This window comes from Oenanthe melanoleuca, chromosome 1 (genome assembly GCF_029582105.1).
Source record: "Oenanthe melanoleuca isolate GR-GAL-2019-014 chromosome 1, OMel1.0, whole genome shotgun sequence".
NCBI lineage: Eukaryota > Metazoa > Chordata > Aves > Passeriformes > Muscicapidae > Oenanthe > Oenanthe melanoleuca.
Genome location: NC_079333.1, coordinates 86,743,162 through 86,762,892, shown reverse-complemented (window position 1 = coordinate 86,762,892; position 19,731 = coordinate 86,743,162). Strand labels below are relative to the sequence as shown.

The window sequence follows — 19,731 nt, the reverse complement described above, 5'->3', positions numbered from 1 at the left end:
AGCACAGGGCAGTAGCACCCCTGTCTTGTCTTGGAACACGAGTGACTCATATGTATATAGAGACGGAACACTTCAGAGGTAACAGACGAACAACTTCAATGTTTTTATACAGCTGGGACTGTATAATTCTCTGCGCGGCGACTGTACTCACCTCAGACTGCCTTTAGGTTGAGTGGCAGGGAGCAATACAGAGCTCAGCGGGGTCACTCGCCTCCCCGAGTCACTGCCCCCCTCACACCGCTCCCCCCGTGTCACTGTCCCCCTCACACCGCTCCCCTCGAGCCCCCGTGTCACTGTCCCCTCACACCACTCCCCCCGAGTCACTGCCCCTCACACCGCGCCCCCCGTGTCACTGTCCCCCTCACACCGCTCCCCTCGAGCCCCCGTGTCACTGTCTCCTCACACCGCTCCCCCCGTGTCACTGTTCCCCTCACACCGCTCCCCTCGAGCCCCCGTGTCACTGTCTCCTCACACCGCTCCCCCCGTGTCACTGTCCCCCTCACACCGCTCCCCTCGAGACCCCCGTGTCACTGTCCCCCTCACACCGCTCCCCCCAGCCCGCCCCCGCTCTCGCGAGATCCTGCCCTCCCTCACGGCCCGCAGCGCCGGGCGGCTCACGTGACGGGCGGGCCACCCGTGTGACGTCAGCGGTCACATGACCGGCCGGGGCCGTCGCCAGAGCGCCCCGAGCGCGGAGCCGCCGCCGCCCCCCGCCCGCGCCCGCCCTCGGCCCGTGCTCGCTACCGCCGCGCCCGTCCCCGCACCCCGACATGGCCCGGGGGCTGCTGGCGGCGGCCGCTCTGCTCGGTAAGGGGAGAGACGCGGGCAGCCTGTGTGCTCGGCGGGTTGGCAGGGGGGGTCGCAGCGGCCTGAGGCGGCCCCGGGCCGGCGGCGCTGGACGCGGCACCTGTAACGAGAGCCAGCCGTCCGCCCGGCCGCTGCCGCTTGCTGTCGGCGTTCCCGGGTACTGACTGACCCGCGGGGGCTCAGGGTTCTTGGGGGGCCATGCCGCCCCCGCGCCGGGCCCCGGGAGCCTCTGAGGGCCGCCCGAGGTGCGGGGGCAGTGGCGGACGGGAGGCGGCGGCTGCCGCGCTCGGCGCAGGGACCGCGTTGGAGCCGACTGGGCACCTGCGTTGGATGCAGGGACAGCGCTCCGGGAAGAACCTGGAAACGCGCCTGGACACGAGGCGTGGAGACGCGGGAGCTACTGATGTCATTGCTAGGAAGCAGCGCTTTTCTGTCGGGCATGTAGTCCTCCGTTGTTTAATGGCTTTCTTCCAGCCATATCTTGAGGAAAATACGAAGCGTGTCTGGAATAGAGAGATTTCAGTGCCTTGATGAGAAGGTTTGTTAAGGCGGCACAAGGCTGTTTTACAAGGAAGTGTGTCTTGCTTATTTACTGATAACTACCTTGCCTTTGGTTTCTTGTCTTGAAAGCCACATCACACAACGCTGTCAGGTTTCTGAGATGTGGCTTTGGCAGCAAAGGAAACTTGTTCAGCAGCTGGCCAAAATATTTCCCAAATAAAATAGCAGTTGAGAATGCTTATCTGCCATCGTTTTTGAGATAGGACAGTCTCTGTGACTCCTGTAACGTCTCTTGGGTTATCACCATTGACCGTACTTCAGTTTCACTCAGCCCAAAAGATGCCACTTGCAAAGGGCACGGAGCAGTTCAGATATCCAGCCCTAGTGAGCCAGTGTAGCAAGCACAGTGATTTACAGAGCTCCTTGACTTGCTTTTTAGAGCTGCCAGCTGAAATGTCGTTGAACTGGTATTATAGTGAGAGTTACTTGAATAGTTAGTTTGATATAGCTATGGCTTAAATGAGGAATTGCTTTATAGTTTGCTTTCAAATCAGCGTCTGTGATTATGTGGTACCACAGGTAATACTTTCAGCCCCTGCAGTACTCTTCCTCTGCTTAATTGGCAGTTACAGACATCATTCGGTGCATTATCTTTGTCACTTTCTGGCATGTAAAATGTGTCAGGTTTCTACAACTGAGGCAACCGGATAGTTTATTGTACCATAGAGTAACTATTTACTGATAGTCTGGACTTTGTACCAGTGTCTAGTAGCTTAGTAGCTGGTTGTTTCTGTGTAACTTTATACTGCAATCTTGGGGGAAGATTTTTGTGGTGCAAATAGAGACCCCATTCTTGCTAGGGTGTGGGGTTTGGGTTGTAGGTGAGGGGAGAAGAGTAAGGGATAATGATAATATATGGACTGAAGTCTTCAGATATTTTAGCTTATTTGCAGCCTTGTAATCGTCTGAGTGAACACTGCTTAGGATAAGGTCATGATCACAGGAGACTGAAAGATTAGCATAGTTGAGGCGGATGTGAAAACTTGTTCAGTGATGCCTTGACTTTAGGACAGCGGAATTTTTTTGCCCCCCCCCCCCGAATACCTCACCATACCTCAATTACTGTTTCAGTTTTTTATTTGGATTGAGAAACAGGCACTAAGCTGAATGTTTCATGTGTCAGCACTGAGCAAATTGTAATTAATTTCCTTGTTAACATCATATGGAATAAAGAAAACATTAAGGTAGTATATGGTACATGCAGGGAAAGGGGGCTATGGGAAATGGAAGCACCTTCCCTAAACTTAGCTGCTGCTTTTTGAAATACTGAGTGAGATGGTGCTTGTCTGTTGTTGAGCACAGTGAGTCAGTTGGGTTGTGTGCCAAACCCAACAGCGCTGCCCAAGCTCTCTGAGATCTAGAGCACCTGAACAGTTTGTCATTACTGAAACACAGACACATCAGAGAACACTTTCCTGAAAATTTAAGATTGGAATCAGACATGGATTCAGTGTAGTGAATAAGTAACGAAGTGTTAGAGAGTTGCTGAAGGGAAAATTACTTTTTCAAGGTAGCGATGCCATTTCAGAGTCACTGACGCATAATCCACGTGTTTCTATTGCGCAACTCTAGGCCAAAAAGGAATTTCAAACCTTGCTACCAATGTAGAGATAGTTGAGAGAAACTTGATAATGAATTCCAGTCTGTGAGCAATCTGGTGGTGAATTGGTTTTTTCAGGCTTGGTATTATCAGGTGTTTGAAACTGAGACCAGTATAACTTGGTTTTCACATACTCTAACTGTTTTAACATTGAGCAACTTCCAAAACATTGTTTTACCAAATGCTGCCCTTGACATAGTGCTTGCTTGATAGCAGCTTGAAGTGTGTTGACACAGTCTCTGAGGATCTGAATTAGTGTGCCAGTCATCATGTGATGGATTACTTAGCTTTGACTTCAGCAGCTTTTCTGACTTGTGAAGTAACTTCTTGCTTACTGAGAACTCTGCAGATTCCCTGACCTGTGACTTTTCAAATATGTTTCCAAGATTTCTGTTCAGGCTGACCAAGGAGTTTAATTTTTGGTGTAACCTGCTTCTAGATTGTTCTGTAGCCATTAGGATGTTTTCTAATCAGTAACAGACAACAAAATGAAGAATTTCCTCTAAGTGCAGAGGAGACAGACTCAAAGAAAAGATTGATATTCTGTTGCAACATTAACTGCTGTTGTTACCACTGGTAAGCCTTTGTAGGTCTCAAAGATAAAAGCTTATTTCTAGCAAAAGGCACACCTCGCTTTTGCTTGTTGCAGCTTCAAGAGCTTCTTTGCTCTCAAGTCAGCCATGATTATTTGGAAATTCCTTGAGAAGGCTTAGTGCTGAAATGGATTTCTTGGTATGTGTTCTCTTAAGCTTGGCAGAAGACACTTTTGGGCATGTGAGTGGTGGGAATTACAACAGCTGTTTGAAAACTCCCTTGCATTATCTTGATTCTGTATTGCATACTTTTAAATGTACCTTATGTTTTAGTTAATCGGGATTCCACAGTCCTCGGGCATCTGACTTCAAGATGGACTGGTCTTAGTCCTTTCAGACTTAGTTTCTTAGCCTTCTCTGACCCTTGACAGCACCACTGATTATCATACTACTTTTTCTACTGTTAATTCCAAGTGTGAGAGTCTAAGGTGCACCCTGGCATTAAGAGCACAATTTAAAGGTGCTTCAGCTCTGCCCCGTGGGTACTTGTTCTCTCTCCAGTGTTCAGCCTCAAGCACAGAGTTCACAGTTAATACATTTGGTTTTCTTGTATTAAACTTCTGATGACATCTGTTTTCTTAACAAGAATTCACTCCATACAATATGGGAGCACCTGTATTTTTACTTGCCTTGACAGGGTTAAGGTCTACTCTGTAGGACTAGGAGAGTGATTTTACTCAGGCAGTTAGTTTATTGCCTTATTTCCAATATCCTCTCTTCTGGGGAAGCTTTCTCTTTAAATTGTCACACAGTGCTCCTTTCTTCAAAACATTGTTTGGGGCTGGCAGCTGCCTTGAAGAGTGTGTTAGTTTTGTGGTGTGATACAGCAGCACTAACCAGAGCCAGGGCAAAATGGACTTGTGTGAATGCTGAAAAGGTTCTGGTCAGGGGAGTTCAGCTCTCCCAGTGTACTCATGCAATCAATTGCTGCAGAGCTATCCTAAGACTTCCTTCCTCTAGATAGGAAGCCATAAAGAAGTTTCATGTGACTAAACTTGATGCAGTTGTGCAATTCTCTGGTCAAATGGCAAGTGTATGGCTGTTAGATAGCCTTTCATTTTTAGTGCTTTTGTACATGTATAAATTGGTTTATAAAGACAAAATTTATTAATCTGCAAACTTGAATTGAAAAAAAAATGTTTACTGCTGTAATTGAAGCCAGGAATATTGATATTGATAAACCACGATCTGAGATTGCATGAATTTTTCTCTTGGTTGGCAAGGATGCATATCCTGGGCTGGATCAGGAACTTGATATAATCAGGTGCTGCACCTGCACAAGCGCAGCTGGTTCTCTTATCCCCTGAAGTACTCTCATGCATCTTTGAATTAAGCTCTGTTCTTCCTTTCCCCACTACTGTGTGTGTATTCAAGTGAGTCCAGCCTTGTCTTTTCCTGTCAGCTTTCCAAATAGGCAGCGTTCAGTCTCATGTGTCTGTTCGTGAAAGGTAAGTATAACTTACAGTTTTATGGAGACCATCTTGCCTCTTGCAAAGTGTTTCATACATCAGGCCTGTCAAGGGACTTTCCTGCTTTCACTTATAACTCTCTTTTTCTTTCTGTATTATCCTGAGGTGGTAAAGGTTCTGAACTGTAAGGAAGTGATCTGGACTTGGTCTTCTGATAAAGGACTTTGACCTGGTGTCCATCTGGGAATGGTGCATGCATTAGAAGACAAAGTGTTGTAGAGGACCAGAAATCCTCAGGGATTTTTCCATTCTATTCTCTGGCATAGATTTAGGAGTTTAAAGTGGTGACTAAGGTCACCACTGTTAACAAAATGGCACTGAGATGACAGAACCATGAACCATCATAATGAGTAAATTACTGGGCAATTTGGTTAACATGGACAATAGAAAATAAACCTTCTTTAGATAATAACCTGCATTTCTTATCTCCTTGGATTGATGCCCCACAGTTAGCAGTGTTTGCTGTGTTTGTCATCAGAACACCTGGGCAAAGGTGCAGGGCAACACATGAGTGGTGCAGCTTAGGTACAGAACCATGAAGTAGGACTGGCATCCCTTACCCCAGAGTGCTGCTGCACAGTAATTCCAGGGTGGGCTGGAGCCAGGGGGAGTCTGTGAGTATGGCCAGGCTGTGGGATACTCTGAACCCCATCCCAGCTCATCCCAGGAGCTGGCAGCTGCGCTGTGCTGCAGCCATGCTTTTCCTCCTGAACACCATAGGCAGTTGATGGAACTTGAAACAGTCACATCCACTGGGCACCTGTATGGCTTAAAGTACTGATGATACAGGATGTGTGCCCAGGTGGATTTGGATGGCTTGCTGCCCTTTCCTCCAAGAGGAAAAAAATGTTAAAGAAGTTTTTACTTATGCAGGAAACATGACTATAGTAATAAACCCCAGATTATACAGAAGTAGCTTTTGTGTTTCCTTATTGTCAGTGTTCCATGTTTCTAATAAAAATTGGAGGCAAAGTAAATCATTAACTGTAGTAACTGCAGTCCTCTTTGCAAGCAGATGGTGTACACAATTGCCATTAAATATGCTTGGTTTTCTAGCACACAACAACCATTTGTCTCTCTCCCTTAGTAGGTTTCCATTATATGGGAGAGTAAATCAGGGTTGCTGTGTTTGACTAACAGGATTTCAGTTATAAGAAGGTTGAAACCTGACAGCATGTGCTAGATTGTTTTGTTAGCTTTATAGTTTTCACCTTAAAACAAACAACTTTATGAGGTGGATTTCTTTAACATAAATTGTTAGACAATCAAGGAAGTATTTGTTTTGTTTGACTTACTTATTTTATCTCAGGCTGTTAATATACTTCAGGGTTTTTTGAGGTAGGTATGTTAGATAAAGAAGGATACTTGATTTAATTCAAGCAACATCTCTAGTTGTTGCTTTAACAGTTACCGTGTTTTCTTGCATGAAAGAAATGATTGCAGAAATGAGGTATAAAGTGAGAGATTATTTTATGATTTTCAATTGAAAATGTTCAGCTAGGATAAGTATTATAAGGAGTCTTTTTTTGGAACCTAATGGACAACAAAGGAAGCATCTGAACCAAGGGAAATTTCTTTGATATTAGTACATTTTTGGTAATTCCTTTACTAGATATCTATAATGTAGTGTTTTCTGCAAAGTGAATAATGAACCTAAGAGAACTTAGTTTTTGCTATTGAAAGGTCTTGGACTGCTTCATTTAAATCTGAAGTACTGCACTTGTACACAACTGTGCACAAGTACACAAATAGTTGTCATAGAGGGCTCTGCAGTTTGTTAAGAGGAACATTTAAAGCCTAAAGTTAAGAATCTGGAGGTTGTATCAGTTTTTTGTGTTTTACTGCAAATAATGATATTGTTCTGAAATGTACAAACAATATTCTCAATTTGTAGATATGTCCTCATAGAATTAAGCAATACATTATGTAACTTTGTTAGAAATATTCCCAAGATAGATTGATTCAATGTCAGTTTGCTTTTCTGTAGTCTTGACATTTTGACTGTAGGTTTGTAGTATTTGTGGGCTGGTGATGATTCATGCATTAATCACTACTCGACACTGAAACTGCCTTCACAAAACTCAACAGTTGATTTCCTGCGAGACCCAGTGAACTGCTCCTCTGCCTTAAACTGGCTGGAGCAGAGCACCTTTCTTCCTTCAGTGTTTATTTGTTCTTCAGTGGTTTTTTTCCTAATTTTTCTTTGCTCCTATGTCCCATACATACATTTCACTTGGTTTCATTTGCATTCCTTCAAGACCTTGAGAGCAGATGATGCTGCAGCTCAGTTCTCTCTGATCACCATGCCTGTGAGTGTTGCCTTACTTGCAGTGAAACAACTCTCACCACTCCATCAAGGACAGCTCAGTGTCTCGTGCTGGATGTGCCTGTCTCATCACTGAAACTGCAAATCCAGCCACTGCTGAATATTTCTGAAGAAGGACTATAGCATTCATTCCACACTAATGAAATCAGAATTCATAAAATGATGTGATTTTAACCTTACAAAAATCTAGTAGTTATGCAGGTGTTACTATTTAATGTTTATTCATGCCACTTATTCTTTATTACTTAAACTTGATGAGGGTGATTTATCAGTTCTTCATTACCAGAATTTGTCTTTTCTGGTACCTGGTTCTCTGAATCATTTGTAATGGACAGGTCTGTCATGTTTTCATTTAGGTCAGCAACATTTTTCTTAATTGTTTTTTAGTCTTTTCTTTCCCCTGCATTTCTTCTAAAAATTATTTTTCTTTCAGTCTTCTACTCTGTTACTTCATTATTTTTTAGCTCCAAAATTGCTGAGATTTTAATAGCTATCAAAAGGGAGTCTGCATGTACACTGAGGGTTTTCATTCTAGCACATTTTTCAGCCATAGTGTTAGTTCAAGGAGCAATGGATTCTTATCCTGCCTCTACACTTTTCTAGGCTGTGCTAGAAATCTTCAGGAAGGTGTAGGAGGCTTGCTTTGGAGAAAACTAGTGCTTGCATGAAATGTAAATAAATTCCAGATGTAAATGCAAATTGAAGGAAACTTTGCAAATTGAAACTTCCATGTGGATGAGCATGTTTCTGATACTGCTCTGAATTGCAATAAATAACATTTCTTTGTGAAAATGTGGTCCTTAATGAACATGCTGAACATAAAGGCAAAGGTAGGACAGTTTTCATTTGAAATAAGTTTTCTACACTATCTGCTCTTAAGCTTTTTCATTTTTCTGTCTATATCTTGCAGTAATGCTATAACTCCTTCCTAGCTATTTACTGTGTTAGTCTCTAAGAAGGAGCTAGGCACTGCATAGGATAGGACAAAGGATCAAAAGACTCCTTCGCTTTCTTAGAGTTCGTAGTTTATTTCATGGTGGTCCCAGGGCAAAAGAGGAAGAGGATCTCAGATAACGGCCTTTTCTAGGAAAGGGTTAGGGAGGGAAATGTGGCTTTCTGCCAATAGGATAGGGACAGGAGGGAAGGGTTAAAACATTCGTTATACCTTTTGGTATTGGGTTACAACAATATCTGATTTCAAGTCTAGAGTCCCCAAAAACTGGGTAAAGTTGAATGAATTTCAGTTTCAGCTTTGTTCTCTTTGGTGCTGGGAGAGGATGTGATGTTGCTAAGGGGAAGGCAACAAGGGAAAATGCTTGCTGGGTGCCAGAGAAATAGTTTCCAATGTGTTCCTGCAACTGATGTGCCTTTTACTGAAGTCCAGCTGACAAAAGTCCAATTTTTCCTAATAATTGTCTTCATACAATTGTACACACCATAGTTTGCAGTGAGAAGTTTTAAGGTTTGTTTTTTTGAAAACTTCTCAGGGAGGGGAGCTAGCTAATGGATAATCCCTCACCTGGATCTCTTTGCTATTATCAACAGTTGAATGGATTAGCATGTTTAACTCCTTAAAGCTTATTTGCTTGTGATAATGGCTTATGTCTTGCAGCTGTTTTTTTATCAGGTTTTCTGCAAGAATGAAGTTGTCGCAAATGCAAACTGATAAAGTGCTAGCATGAAAGTGGTGCAGGCTTTTTGCAGTGAGGTTCACTTGGGGGTTGGTGGCGGTGACAAATTGAGAATCTGAAAAAGAAAAGGCTCTAAAATGAAGAAGTGGTCAGGTGCAGGAGCACTTTCAGGTATCCCTTGCCACAAATGAAGTAGGAGGTAAGCAGATGTTTCCGTGCTGCTGTCAGAAAGGATGATTGTGTGCTCCCCTTGCTGTGTGTTCTTGCCCTGGTGAGTTGGTACTTTGGGCAGTTGTACTCAGCCTGCTCTGAGCATAGAGGCTGGAATGGAACAAGGGGCAGAAAAGCTTTTCTCTGCTTTTCTCAGCAGCTCAGTCTGAGTTTAGCTTATACCAGTCAGGAAAACATAACCCCAGTCTGTCAAGGTCTTGGCCTTTTCCTCTTCTAAAGTGTGGAGAGCGTGAGGACGGTAAAGAGAAGCTCTCCTGGCAAGGGTAGCCTGCTCTATCATGCTATTTTTGGCAACGCCTTTGAAACATCTGCAGTTAATCCAGGCTTTCTAAATGCTGCATTCAGTGCTTGTACAGCTGAGTGTCCTGGTACAGCAGGAGTGAAGGCTGCATGGTGTGCTGTGGGGGGAAGGCAGAGTGTTGGAGGCATGCGGGATCAAATAAGCTAAGTCAGGTCTGGCTGAAGACGGTAAAATTGTTTCTGTGTATGGAGAGCACCGAAGCTGCCTTGATCACTATGGCTGGTGTTTGTTGCATGTTTTTCTTATCTCTTAGGACCCAGAATGTCAACAGTTTTGGTTTAGGTGGCTTTGCATTTTTATAAATGAGGTGTTTAATTTGTCTTCTGTTTGTTAGCAATGCTGAAGCTAATCTAGAGACTGTTAACGCCCAAGTTTCCAAACTCAGCTGATGCTTAAGTTGTACTCCCAAAATGAACAGTTGTACTTATTTGTCTCTTTGGGATTAAAAATGCAAATTTATGTAACACCCAATTAACAACTTTTTTATTTTTATCAGGCTTTTTACAGGTTTCTTCTTCATTTGAAGTGAAAGATCCAAGTGGTAAGGTCTGCATAATTGCTGATTTGACAGTAGCCTTCTCAGTGGAATACAAAACCAATGGGCCAAAAGAGTCAAGGACAGTGAGTGTCTTACTGCTTGTCATTTATTAGTATTTTTAGTATTTATAAGATACCATATATCTTTGCATATGTGCAGTATTTAAACTTTCACCAAGTATCTATGCATGAAAACTGCTTCAACAAAAATTTTTACTCTCCCAGTCATGTTGCATCAGCTTTTCTCTACTACCGGTGCTTCTTCTAATTAAAGAGCAAGGTTGAGGCTGCCTGAAACAATCACAAACAAAACATGTGAAATTACTTTTGTGACTGAAATTCCACACCTGTCCTGCTGATAACTGAAATGGAACTGTAAAGGCAAAAACTACAAGTTCTCTTTTGATAACTTGGTCACATTCACATGGACTAAATCTGAACTGAAACAGTCTGTTGACATGTAGCTTTTGAACTGGAAATCTGACCTTTTTACTTACACTGAAATCTAGAGATTTACTATCAACAGACTAGTGCAATGCTTACAAATTGTTCCATTTTAACAGCAAAAGTTTGAAAATAGAAAATAAGAATTTGCATTAACAAATATGTTTTGGGGACTTTTGAATCTTCACTACTGAGTAGAAATTGGGGATTATTTATAGTCTTATTGCAATTTTTTGTTGAAGTTGGTTTTTTTTTTCCCTAGCCATAGTGTAATACAAGGTCAAAAAAAATCCTGCTTCTTTACCAGTGGTGCACTTGCTATGTGGGATTTGAGCTGAGCCTTATAATGTATAATCCATGTTTTCAGTGATGCTGGTGGTCTGAAATCCTGCGGATACTGGTATATGTGTTTGCATTCAGAACTGACTTCTTTCGTAACATACTTTCACCTGTTTCTTCTTGTAAGCAGTAAGCTCAGAACTTCCCAGAAAATGTACTGGTCTTCAGATACCACATTTCTCACAATGTGTAATAAACTCAAAGTATCACAGCCAATGTAATGTAGGATGTACTATTCACTTTTGTTATTGCTCAGTTGTACTACAAGAAGCAAAGCTTAAATTCTCCCATTTTTCACATGTCCAGAGTTTGTCAGATTTGATTCTTGCAGTACAGAAGTACCTGCAAATTAATATTGGTGGTTTAGGAAGAAAAAAAGTCTAAGAGGTGCTGCAAGTATGTACTGTTTTGTCCTCCAGTTTCAGAGAGCAAGATTCTCAAACTTGAATGCCAGTAGCATGTTTGCTATATACTGGTATATAAGTAGACATCTTATAGTATAAATTAATGTCTGCTCTATGTTTGTAACATTTCATAGGATATTTAAAAAGCTGTGAGGAAAAGCTTACATGTATTTTATTTTCTACCCCACAGTTTGTACACTTTTTTCTTCCCCAAAATGCTTCAGTAGCCTCACAGAGCTCATGTGGTAAAGACAACACATCTCATCCAGTTCTGGTATTGGATTTTGGAGCAGGACATTCGTTAAGCCTGAATTTCTCAGAATCTGCAGACAAGTACCAAGTTGAAGAGTTGGTTTTCCACTACAATCTGTCAGATACAACTTTATTCCCAAATTCAAGTGAAGGTAAAATGAAAACTTCCTGTTGTTATTGTGAAACCCTTCCAGATGTAATACTGAGTCCTTTCCTTAAATACTGGTACATACTAATGCAATGTATCTTTTTACAGGAGAGATGAAGACTGCATCACAGAAAAGTATTATTAAGGCACATATGGGCACAAAATACAGATGCATCAACTCCAAGCACATCAATATGAAGAATGTGAATGTTACTTTTAGCAACGTCACTTTGGAAGCCTATCTCACAAATGGCACTTTAAGTGTGAACAGTAAGTATCTTGTAACAGAAAGTGTACTTGATGATCTAATATTTCCAATAATAGGTTATTTCTTTTTAAGTCCTGACTAATGATATTTAAGGTGGTTACAAGCTGGATCTGAAACTCTGATAACAGCATGTTTTTGAAATGAATGCCTCAGGTTTTCACTGTAGGGTGTTGGAATCTGTGGCTCAGGTGTAGTGCCCTGGGTTCCCATGGGTATTGTACTGGGCTCTTCATGAGTTAAACACATGCTGCAGGAGGTCAAGTGGGCACAAGGCCAAAATCCTAGTGTAAGTAATATCTGATACCTTCCAAGCAGTATGGCTTCTGTCAAAGTAATTTGATCTAGTTACTGTGTGCTCTGGGGAAAATCAGTGAAATAATGGCAGACAGTAGAGAATTGGTCTGTAGAGAACAGAAATGTGCATCTGCCTACAGGAGGTTTTATGTCAGCTGTAACAGTCATGTTTTTCTTTTTTGGGCACAATGACAAAGTCATGTTCTTACCCTGATTGCTTTTGAATCCACAAAATACTTTTGTTTTGAAAAGAATTGTGGAATTTCACTTCAAATTATTAAAGGCAAATTACTTCATGGTGTGTTCGTGTCCTTTGCTTTTGTGGCAGCAGTTCTCAAAAACAAAAGAGCTGTATAAACTGATCACCCATACTGTCTTAATTAGTGATAAGTCTTTGCCTTACTCTTAGAGTCTTCATCTTCCTTGAGAAATGTAGAAGAACTTTTCTTTGGTTATTAATCCCATTTATGCACCTGCTAAGTTGAAACAAATATTAAAAATTAAGATAATGAATACTAGCATGCAATGGATACAATGAAGTGCCTTCTACTGGAGTATCTTTACCTTGTTCCATTTCTGTGAAAAATACGTTGCCTGATGCATGATAGTAGCGGCATTGACTTCTTTTATGGCTGCTTCCCATGACTGGCTCAGATTTGTATGTATCTTTCCCTTGATCAAACTTTTCCATTCAGTGAACTAGTTTGGAATAAAGGTGTGTACCTACATTTATGCTTAAAATCCACACCAAACCCTAATTTCTATTATTGCAGCCTTCAGAACTATATTTTTTTAAATTATGAAACTTTGATCTACTTGTTTTACCAGGTAAGTATGATAAGTGATCATTTATCAGCAGGCTCAAACATAAGACATGATACAAAACTTCAATGAAATCTCCCTACTGTGTAATACTTTTCTTTTTGAGACTTTAAGATCTGCTCTTATATAGTCCTCTGGTTCCATTCTTGTAGGCTTGAGCCTTCCCTGTCCGTTAGGCAGCTAGTTATTGAACTTTAGATCTGGAATTTTTCCCTAATATTTTTTTTTCCCACAAATCTTTAATGGAAGGATATTTCTGTCAATGATCTGTACAAGGCTCACTGAAGGGAGGAAGGGTCAATAGCCAGTGCATCTGCATAACTAGAAATTACTTCTGTCATTGTACTAGAAGTTAGTGACTGAGGGGATGGTAGTGGTTATCTGCAGCTCTGAAAGGAAGATTCCCATTTTCTCTCTGTTGGTAGCTTTGCCAACTGCTTTCCTGTAACTGTCAAGAAAAGACAAGACAGATGACCTTTTGATCTGTCCTGAAGAGCTACTAGAAACTGCTCTAAATCAGTTCAGTAAAAATAATGTATCAAAACTCCAGCTAGGCTAAACTTCCACTCAATGTGATTTGGTTGTTTCCATCTCTGCCATCTTAAATAAGAGCCTCTTTGTGTTGAGGTCGTGCAGATATAGAGTAATTCTCCATTGAAGTACCGAGAAAGCTGCTTTTTGGTTTGTTAGGAAATGATTGCATTTTGGGACCTGACCAGTACCAGTCTATGAAATACAGGATCATTCCTCCTTCGTCCACCTTCATTGTGCTCTTAGGCTTTCTAGCAGTTGAGTAGAAATAGGAAAACATGCTATGTTGAAGTGTGTGTGACTTCAGATGGTGTGATTAGAGTTCCTCTTTCTGAGCCATAATCAATTAAGCTGCTGTTTAAGGCTATGTGTTAGGTGTCTTGTGTCTGCAAGATACATATGCATTAAATTTTAGAAGTAGGCCCTTTGAGTTAGAGTTGATTGTCACTGCAGTTGTGGTTGTCCTTAAAAAGTTGCAAGTTGTTATCCCTGGCATGTGCAGATGACCTTGGCTTGGAACATGGAAGCCTCTACTTTAGTAATGTCTTTGTTATGACCTTTGGTTTTGGCTTAGATGTTCAATGCAGGAACCTTCTTGGCTCCCAGATCAAGTTAAGATCTTGCTGCCACAGGTTTCCAAGTACTCTGGCAAATAAATCAGAGTCGCTGTTCCCTTGGAAATTGCTGCTAGACTGGATGAAAAGAAAAGGTGAAATTGCATACCTTCACAGCCTTGCTCACCCTGTGGAGGGTGGCTCCTCGTGCTGGGCTGAAGGGGAGGATGGATGTGAGAGGATGCAGAAGACTTGTCATCAGAAGCAGTGTCTTAGAATCCCCTTGTTAAGGACAGAAGAGCCACAGCAATATATTAAGGCTGCTGTGGGTATTTCCAGAATAATAAGAGTGAGAGGAAGGAGAATGCATCTCCTGGGGGGCCAATTTGAACAGTGGGCAGGAGAACTGTTCCTCTGCTTTTCCCACACGAGTGCCCAGAGTGAGGGATAGGGATCCCAGCCTGGCTGTGAACAGACAGCAGGAACACAGGCTCTGTCAGATTTATCCTGACCCAATGGCAAAGCAAAATGAGGGATGTGGATGGGGTCACCATCAACTTCAGTAAATTACCAGCAGAGGTGTTGTTTTCACATGCCAGGCTTTTAAAGGGTCTCAAATTTTGCAAGAGGAGTTTAGGTAATGCTTTACCGTTGTGTTTCTGAGCTTTTACTATCTTTTATTAGGAAAACTACTTGAAAATGCATCTTTCTTTTCCTCCAAGATTAAAAAGGTAGATCATCTCACAGCTTCATTTTGTTTGATGACTGTTTTCCTTTCTCTGCAGAGACAGAATGTGCTGAAGATATGATCTCTACTACTACTATAGCGCCTACAACTCCTAAACACATTACTAGCCAGGCTCCAACACCTAGCCCAACACCAACATCATCACCCTCAAATCCTACAGTTGGTAAATACAATGTGACTGGTCCAAATGGAACCTGTATACTTGCCTACATGGGCTTACAGCTTAATATCACCTATCCAAAAAAAGATGAAAAGGTACATTTTGATTTTTGTTTCTTCAAAGCCTTCAAATTTCCTCTTTGGGGAAGACTTGGTAAATTATTATAAGCTAACTTTTCTTTAAAAAGCCCAGGTATTTATGGTGATCCATCACTATCCTCTATTTAACTTGCTTAACCTGGTCTAGACTAGTGACATTTCAAACACTTAAACTGAAAGTGGTTCTTAAGGATTTTTTCATTCACTAAAAGCAGTATTAAACTTGTCTGTTGAATCCAGGAAGTATACATATGGTCATTTAAGACAAGTAGTAAAAATTACCAAGATATGAGTAGGGGAATCCTGTTATCAAAGTTGCAATTGAAACAAGATTTTTAAACTGTTAAATAAAATACAGAAATTTGGCCTGAGGCACAGAAAGAGTGAATGACTAGTAGAAGGGAAAATCACTACTGTAAAACTGGACAGGCTTTTGACTTTGCCTTCCAGCCAGCACTGAAGACATTTGGGTCTGACTTTGATACTTGAAAGTTACTTAAAAGCTGATTTTAATAGTTGAAAAAAAAAAAACAACAAAAAAAAACAACCAACCAAAACAAGGTTTATGTAAGATCCAGTCCTGGCACAGGTTCTTTCCCTCCTGTTGGTGCAGAACCTGGCTTGCCAGCCCTATTGACAAACCCAGAGTTCCGAAGGGACTGTTGAGTCCCTCCAGCAAGAAATGTTGCAAAAGGAACTACTGTGTTTATTTATGATGTTGATGACTGAAAGGTAAATCATGAGCACTTACAGCTGGTGTGTGGCTGTACAGTGGCTTGCTGTGGTGGTAACTGTTTTTAGCCACCTTAATTGTGTGAAATTCCCTTATTCTGGTGTTCTGCTTCTGGTGGAACAGCTGATTTCTAGTGTAATGACCAGTGAGGAGGTGGCAGATAGGTTTTCTGGTCACATGAGGATCAGCTAAGAGCCAGTGAAAGGGTTTCTATTTAATTGTTTGGCAAGTGCATTTAACCCACAGCCTTCTGCAGATGCAAGACAGTGTAAAATCATGAACCATGGGCAAAAGTAAAACTTTTTGAATTGAAATGACATGCGACATGATTGTGCTGACAGGTGGTCCCTTGAATTGCTTCTACCTTATGTCAAAGCAGTATTTTATAGCATCTTGCCCTCTGTGTAGTGTGGTGGTTCTTGATGTTTTTCCCTATGCTGCAAGGACCAAAGCAGTTTGTGTGGAGAAAGCAGTGGGTTCTTGGCTGCAGCCAGTCAGGGTTGCAGAAAGCTTTGTTAGATGTGTCCTTAGTTGTCTGTCAGCCTGGTAACTCAGGTGCAGCCTGCACAGATCTGAAATGTGCACACAGATGTGCCCTGGTGTGTGGGCAAACACAACACTGTAGGCACAAGACACAAGCCAGCTACACCTCCACTGAGGGTAGGGTGATGTGCTCAGTCTCTTCCAAGTGTCATAATTGCTCCTCTTCTCTCACAGATGGGTTTGGATTTGCTGAATTTCGTACCACATAATACAACTTCTTCTGGAATATGCGACAATACATTTGCCTTGTTGAACCTGACTTTTGAGAAAACGAGGGTTGTCTTCCACTTTGCATTGGTAAGAATCTTTGTGCCAAGCACGCAGGGTCTGCAGCACTTTGCATGTGGAAAAACTAACGGGCAAGTGCAAGAGGACAAAAGACAGCTACAGAAAGGGGAGTAACTAGTTCCTTTGGTTTTAGTACAGGGTTTAGTGGGTTTTATGCTTGGTAACCACTGTGTGAAAAGAGTGTGTTTATGTATATATGCACACGTACATATTTGCACAGAAAAGTATTTTGTTTGGAGTGGGAACTTCCTTGAAGATTGTGTTGCTTACTCTTTTAGGCTTCTTGCAGAAACTGGGAGCAGCCTGTGACAAGTGGGCGTCTCATCTAATTTTAAGCCTGGAGCTGTATTTAAGGCCTCATTAATATTCTGTGTACAGCCCAAAGGCCAAGTATGCTTGTCTTCTGGTCTCCTATGATGGCTGGGAATCCAGTTTCTCACAGCCCTGCCCCAGGTGCTGTACTGGAGCAGTGTACCTTTGAGGACTGAATCCAGAGCTTCATGCTCCTTTTAACGCTGATCACTTTGAGCTGTTACTGTTAGATGACTCTACAGTTTTGTGGGGTACCAAGGTCACTGCAAGTAGGCTGCTTAAGCAATGGGTGGGACTATGCCTGCAGTGTGGAAGTTAAGTCAACAGTTTGGGGGTGACAAGGCCTCCTTTCACTGCCTCCTTGCCCTCTCACAAAATAATCTTCCTTAAGGTTCATAGTTTATGTACTTTTTCTCTCCTAAAGTCCAGCTAATTGCCTCCTCTGGATGCCAATCCCATTTGTCATCTACATTTTAAAAACCTTTCTCACAATGCCTGCAAAATGGAACCTGAACAGCTTATGTTGTACATCATCATCTTAAATGACAACTACTGATTGTTGGTTTTTGTTTTTATTGAAGAATGCAAGTGCTGAAAAATTCTTCTTGCAAGGTGTGAGTGTAAGAACGACCCTGCCTTCTGAAGCAAAAAGTAAGGACTTCTAAGAAATCTACTGTCTGTAATTACTTCTGTAAATAGGATAGCCTGCATTAAATAATGTATGAGAAATATTAGGGATGAGTGTATCAAATTGCAGCTCTATGAGCTTACAGCTACTTCAGATTTATATAATAAGGCTTTCTCTTACACAGATCCAAACTTTGAAGCATCAAACAAGAGCATGAATGAGCTGACAGCTTCAGTAGGGAACTCCTACAAGTGCAGTTCTGAGGAGAATCTGCAGGTCACGGACCAAGCCCTTATCAATGTATTTAATGTTCAGATCCAGATTTTCAAGATTGATGGAGACAAATTTGGGCCAGGTAAGAGATTTGCGTTTGGCAGCCCCTGTCAAATCCAAGATTTGTGAAGTATACTTTGATATAAATACAACATTCTGTAGTCAAATGTCAGCTTGTGGGTGCTATGCTTAGTCTCTGCATGCCCCACTACAGATGATGTGGGGGCTGATTAAGATGTCCAAGTTGAGGCTAGTGTGAGAAGTGTGTAAAAAGCTTTGAAACAACTTGGACTTGTTCCTGATGGTCCAGAGAAGAGTTAAGGAAGGGTGTTACCTTTCCCTCCAAACTGTGTGAAGACAGTTGTGTGAAAAGGGCAAACCTGTCCCTTGTGACTATGATGAAAGCAAAATGACTGTGGGAAGGGTCCCATGGATATTTATGGTAGCTAAATTTGTGTGTAATTAACAGTTCCTGAGGAGGAAACAGTCAGTATAATCTCCATATTGTGTATACAGCTGGTACTAGAAAGAGTTCATCCTGAACGATCATAGCTAGTGGACTTATTGTTGGCAAGCTAGCTCAGCCAGTTTTATGTACGTGCTGAGAGCAGAATGCTGAAGCTCTGGGTGTAGCCATCTGTTGGTGCACTAGTACCTAACATGGATCTTTTTCTCTCTCTTCAGTGGAAGAATGTCAACTGGATGAAAATAACATGCTGATCCCCATAATAGTTGGTGCAGCCCTTGCTGGTCTTGTTCTAATTGTCTTGATTGCTTATCTGATTGGCAGAAAGAGGAGCCATGCTGGATATCAAACAATTTAATTTCTTGCACTAAAATCCAGCATAGATGAACAGCAATTGCAAGAGGCTGGGGGAAAAAAATCCCCCTTTGTTTCCCCTGAACTGGTTGATATTGTAAGGTAACATCTTTTCTTGCAAATTGCTTCTTTAAAGTCTGCTTTATTAAATGTGAAATCATCTTGCAGCATTTAACTATGCACAAAAATAACTTCTGAAGATTCTGGTGTTTAATTTTGCTAACTAGTTTTAATATTTACCCACTTAGAAACAAGCTAAAAGTTTTTAAGGGTGCATTTTTGGAATTGGTGTAAGATCATGTCAGCTACAGATTCCAGAGAAGGATGTTGCTAACTCTGACTCAATTTCAGAACTCTTAACAAAGGGAAAAGGTTCATTATTTGCACCGCTGCCATTGAGCGATAAGTACACTGATGATGTATTTGAAAAAATTTAGTAACAACTGACAAAATTGAAATCTAAAATCTGAACTTCACCTTGTCTCTTAGGTGTGTATTTTTTACTAAGCTTTAAACTCAATGCCTGGCACATGCAGGGTGTGAACAACGCAATATTCAAACCTTACAGGAACTCTTTATGATTGGACAACTCCCCTGTTTGATATTTTTGATGCTATGCCAGCTTGTTAGGAGCTGGTACTTTTTTAAAATGGGTGTTATTTTTATTTACTTTTTTTTGTAAAGTGATTTCAGTCTATTCTGTTGGAAGGTTCAGAGAGATCCTGTTACTGCACATGTGTACAATATAGATCTCAATCTGCTGATTCTATTGCTTTAAACTTGGCTGGGGGGTTGTACACTTTAAGGATCAGTTCTTATGTATGCATTGCCTGTAACAATGCTAATAAAGACTTTTTTTTCTGTATTTCTTAGTATTGCTGATCACTCTTAAAACCATTTGTTGACCATTCATTGAGTGTTGAAGTTATGGTTTGGCTATACTTGGAAACCTTCAAACATTCTTTAGTGTGGAGTTAAAGAAGTGCTTTTCTCTGTGGCACAAAGGAAGACCTTAA

At 41.5% G+C, this 19,731-nt stretch overlaps 1 protein-coding gene across 1 annotated transcript; it reads left to right on the top strand.

Annotated features, from left to right (window-relative positions):
• The first annotated feature begins 604 nt into the window (after window positions 1–604).
• Window positions 605–19,580, top strand: LAMP1 (lysosomal associated membrane protein 1). The gene is made up of 9 exons (XM_056502220.1): window positions 605–807; window positions 10,016–10,140; window positions 11,434–11,647; window positions 11,752–11,913; window positions 14,898–15,115; window positions 16,569–16,691; window positions 17,576–17,645; window positions 17,807–17,977; window positions 18,580–19,580. Exons 1-9 carry the CDS (start codon window positions 771–773, stop codon window positions 18,717–18,719), a joined length of 1,260 nt encoding a protein of 419 aa, XP_056358195.1. The 5' UTR covers window positions 605–770; the 3' UTR covers window positions 18,720–19,580.
• Window positions 19,581–19,731: the final 151 nt, after the last annotated feature.

Bases quoted from the DNA above. Each gene is read 5' to 3' on its own strand.
- LAMP1 (XM_056502220.1), top strand. From the start codon at position 771: ATGGCCCGGGGGCTGCTGGCGGCGGCCGCTCTGCTCG. The intron at 10,141-11,433 runs GTGAGTGTCTTA...TCTACCCCACAG, and splicing joins GGCCAAAAGAGTCAAGGACA to TTTGTACACTTTTTTCTTCC. The intron at 11,648-11,751 runs GTAAAATGAAAA...ATCTTTTTACAG, and splicing joins ATTCCCAAATTCAAGTGAAG to GAGAGATGAAGACTGCATCA.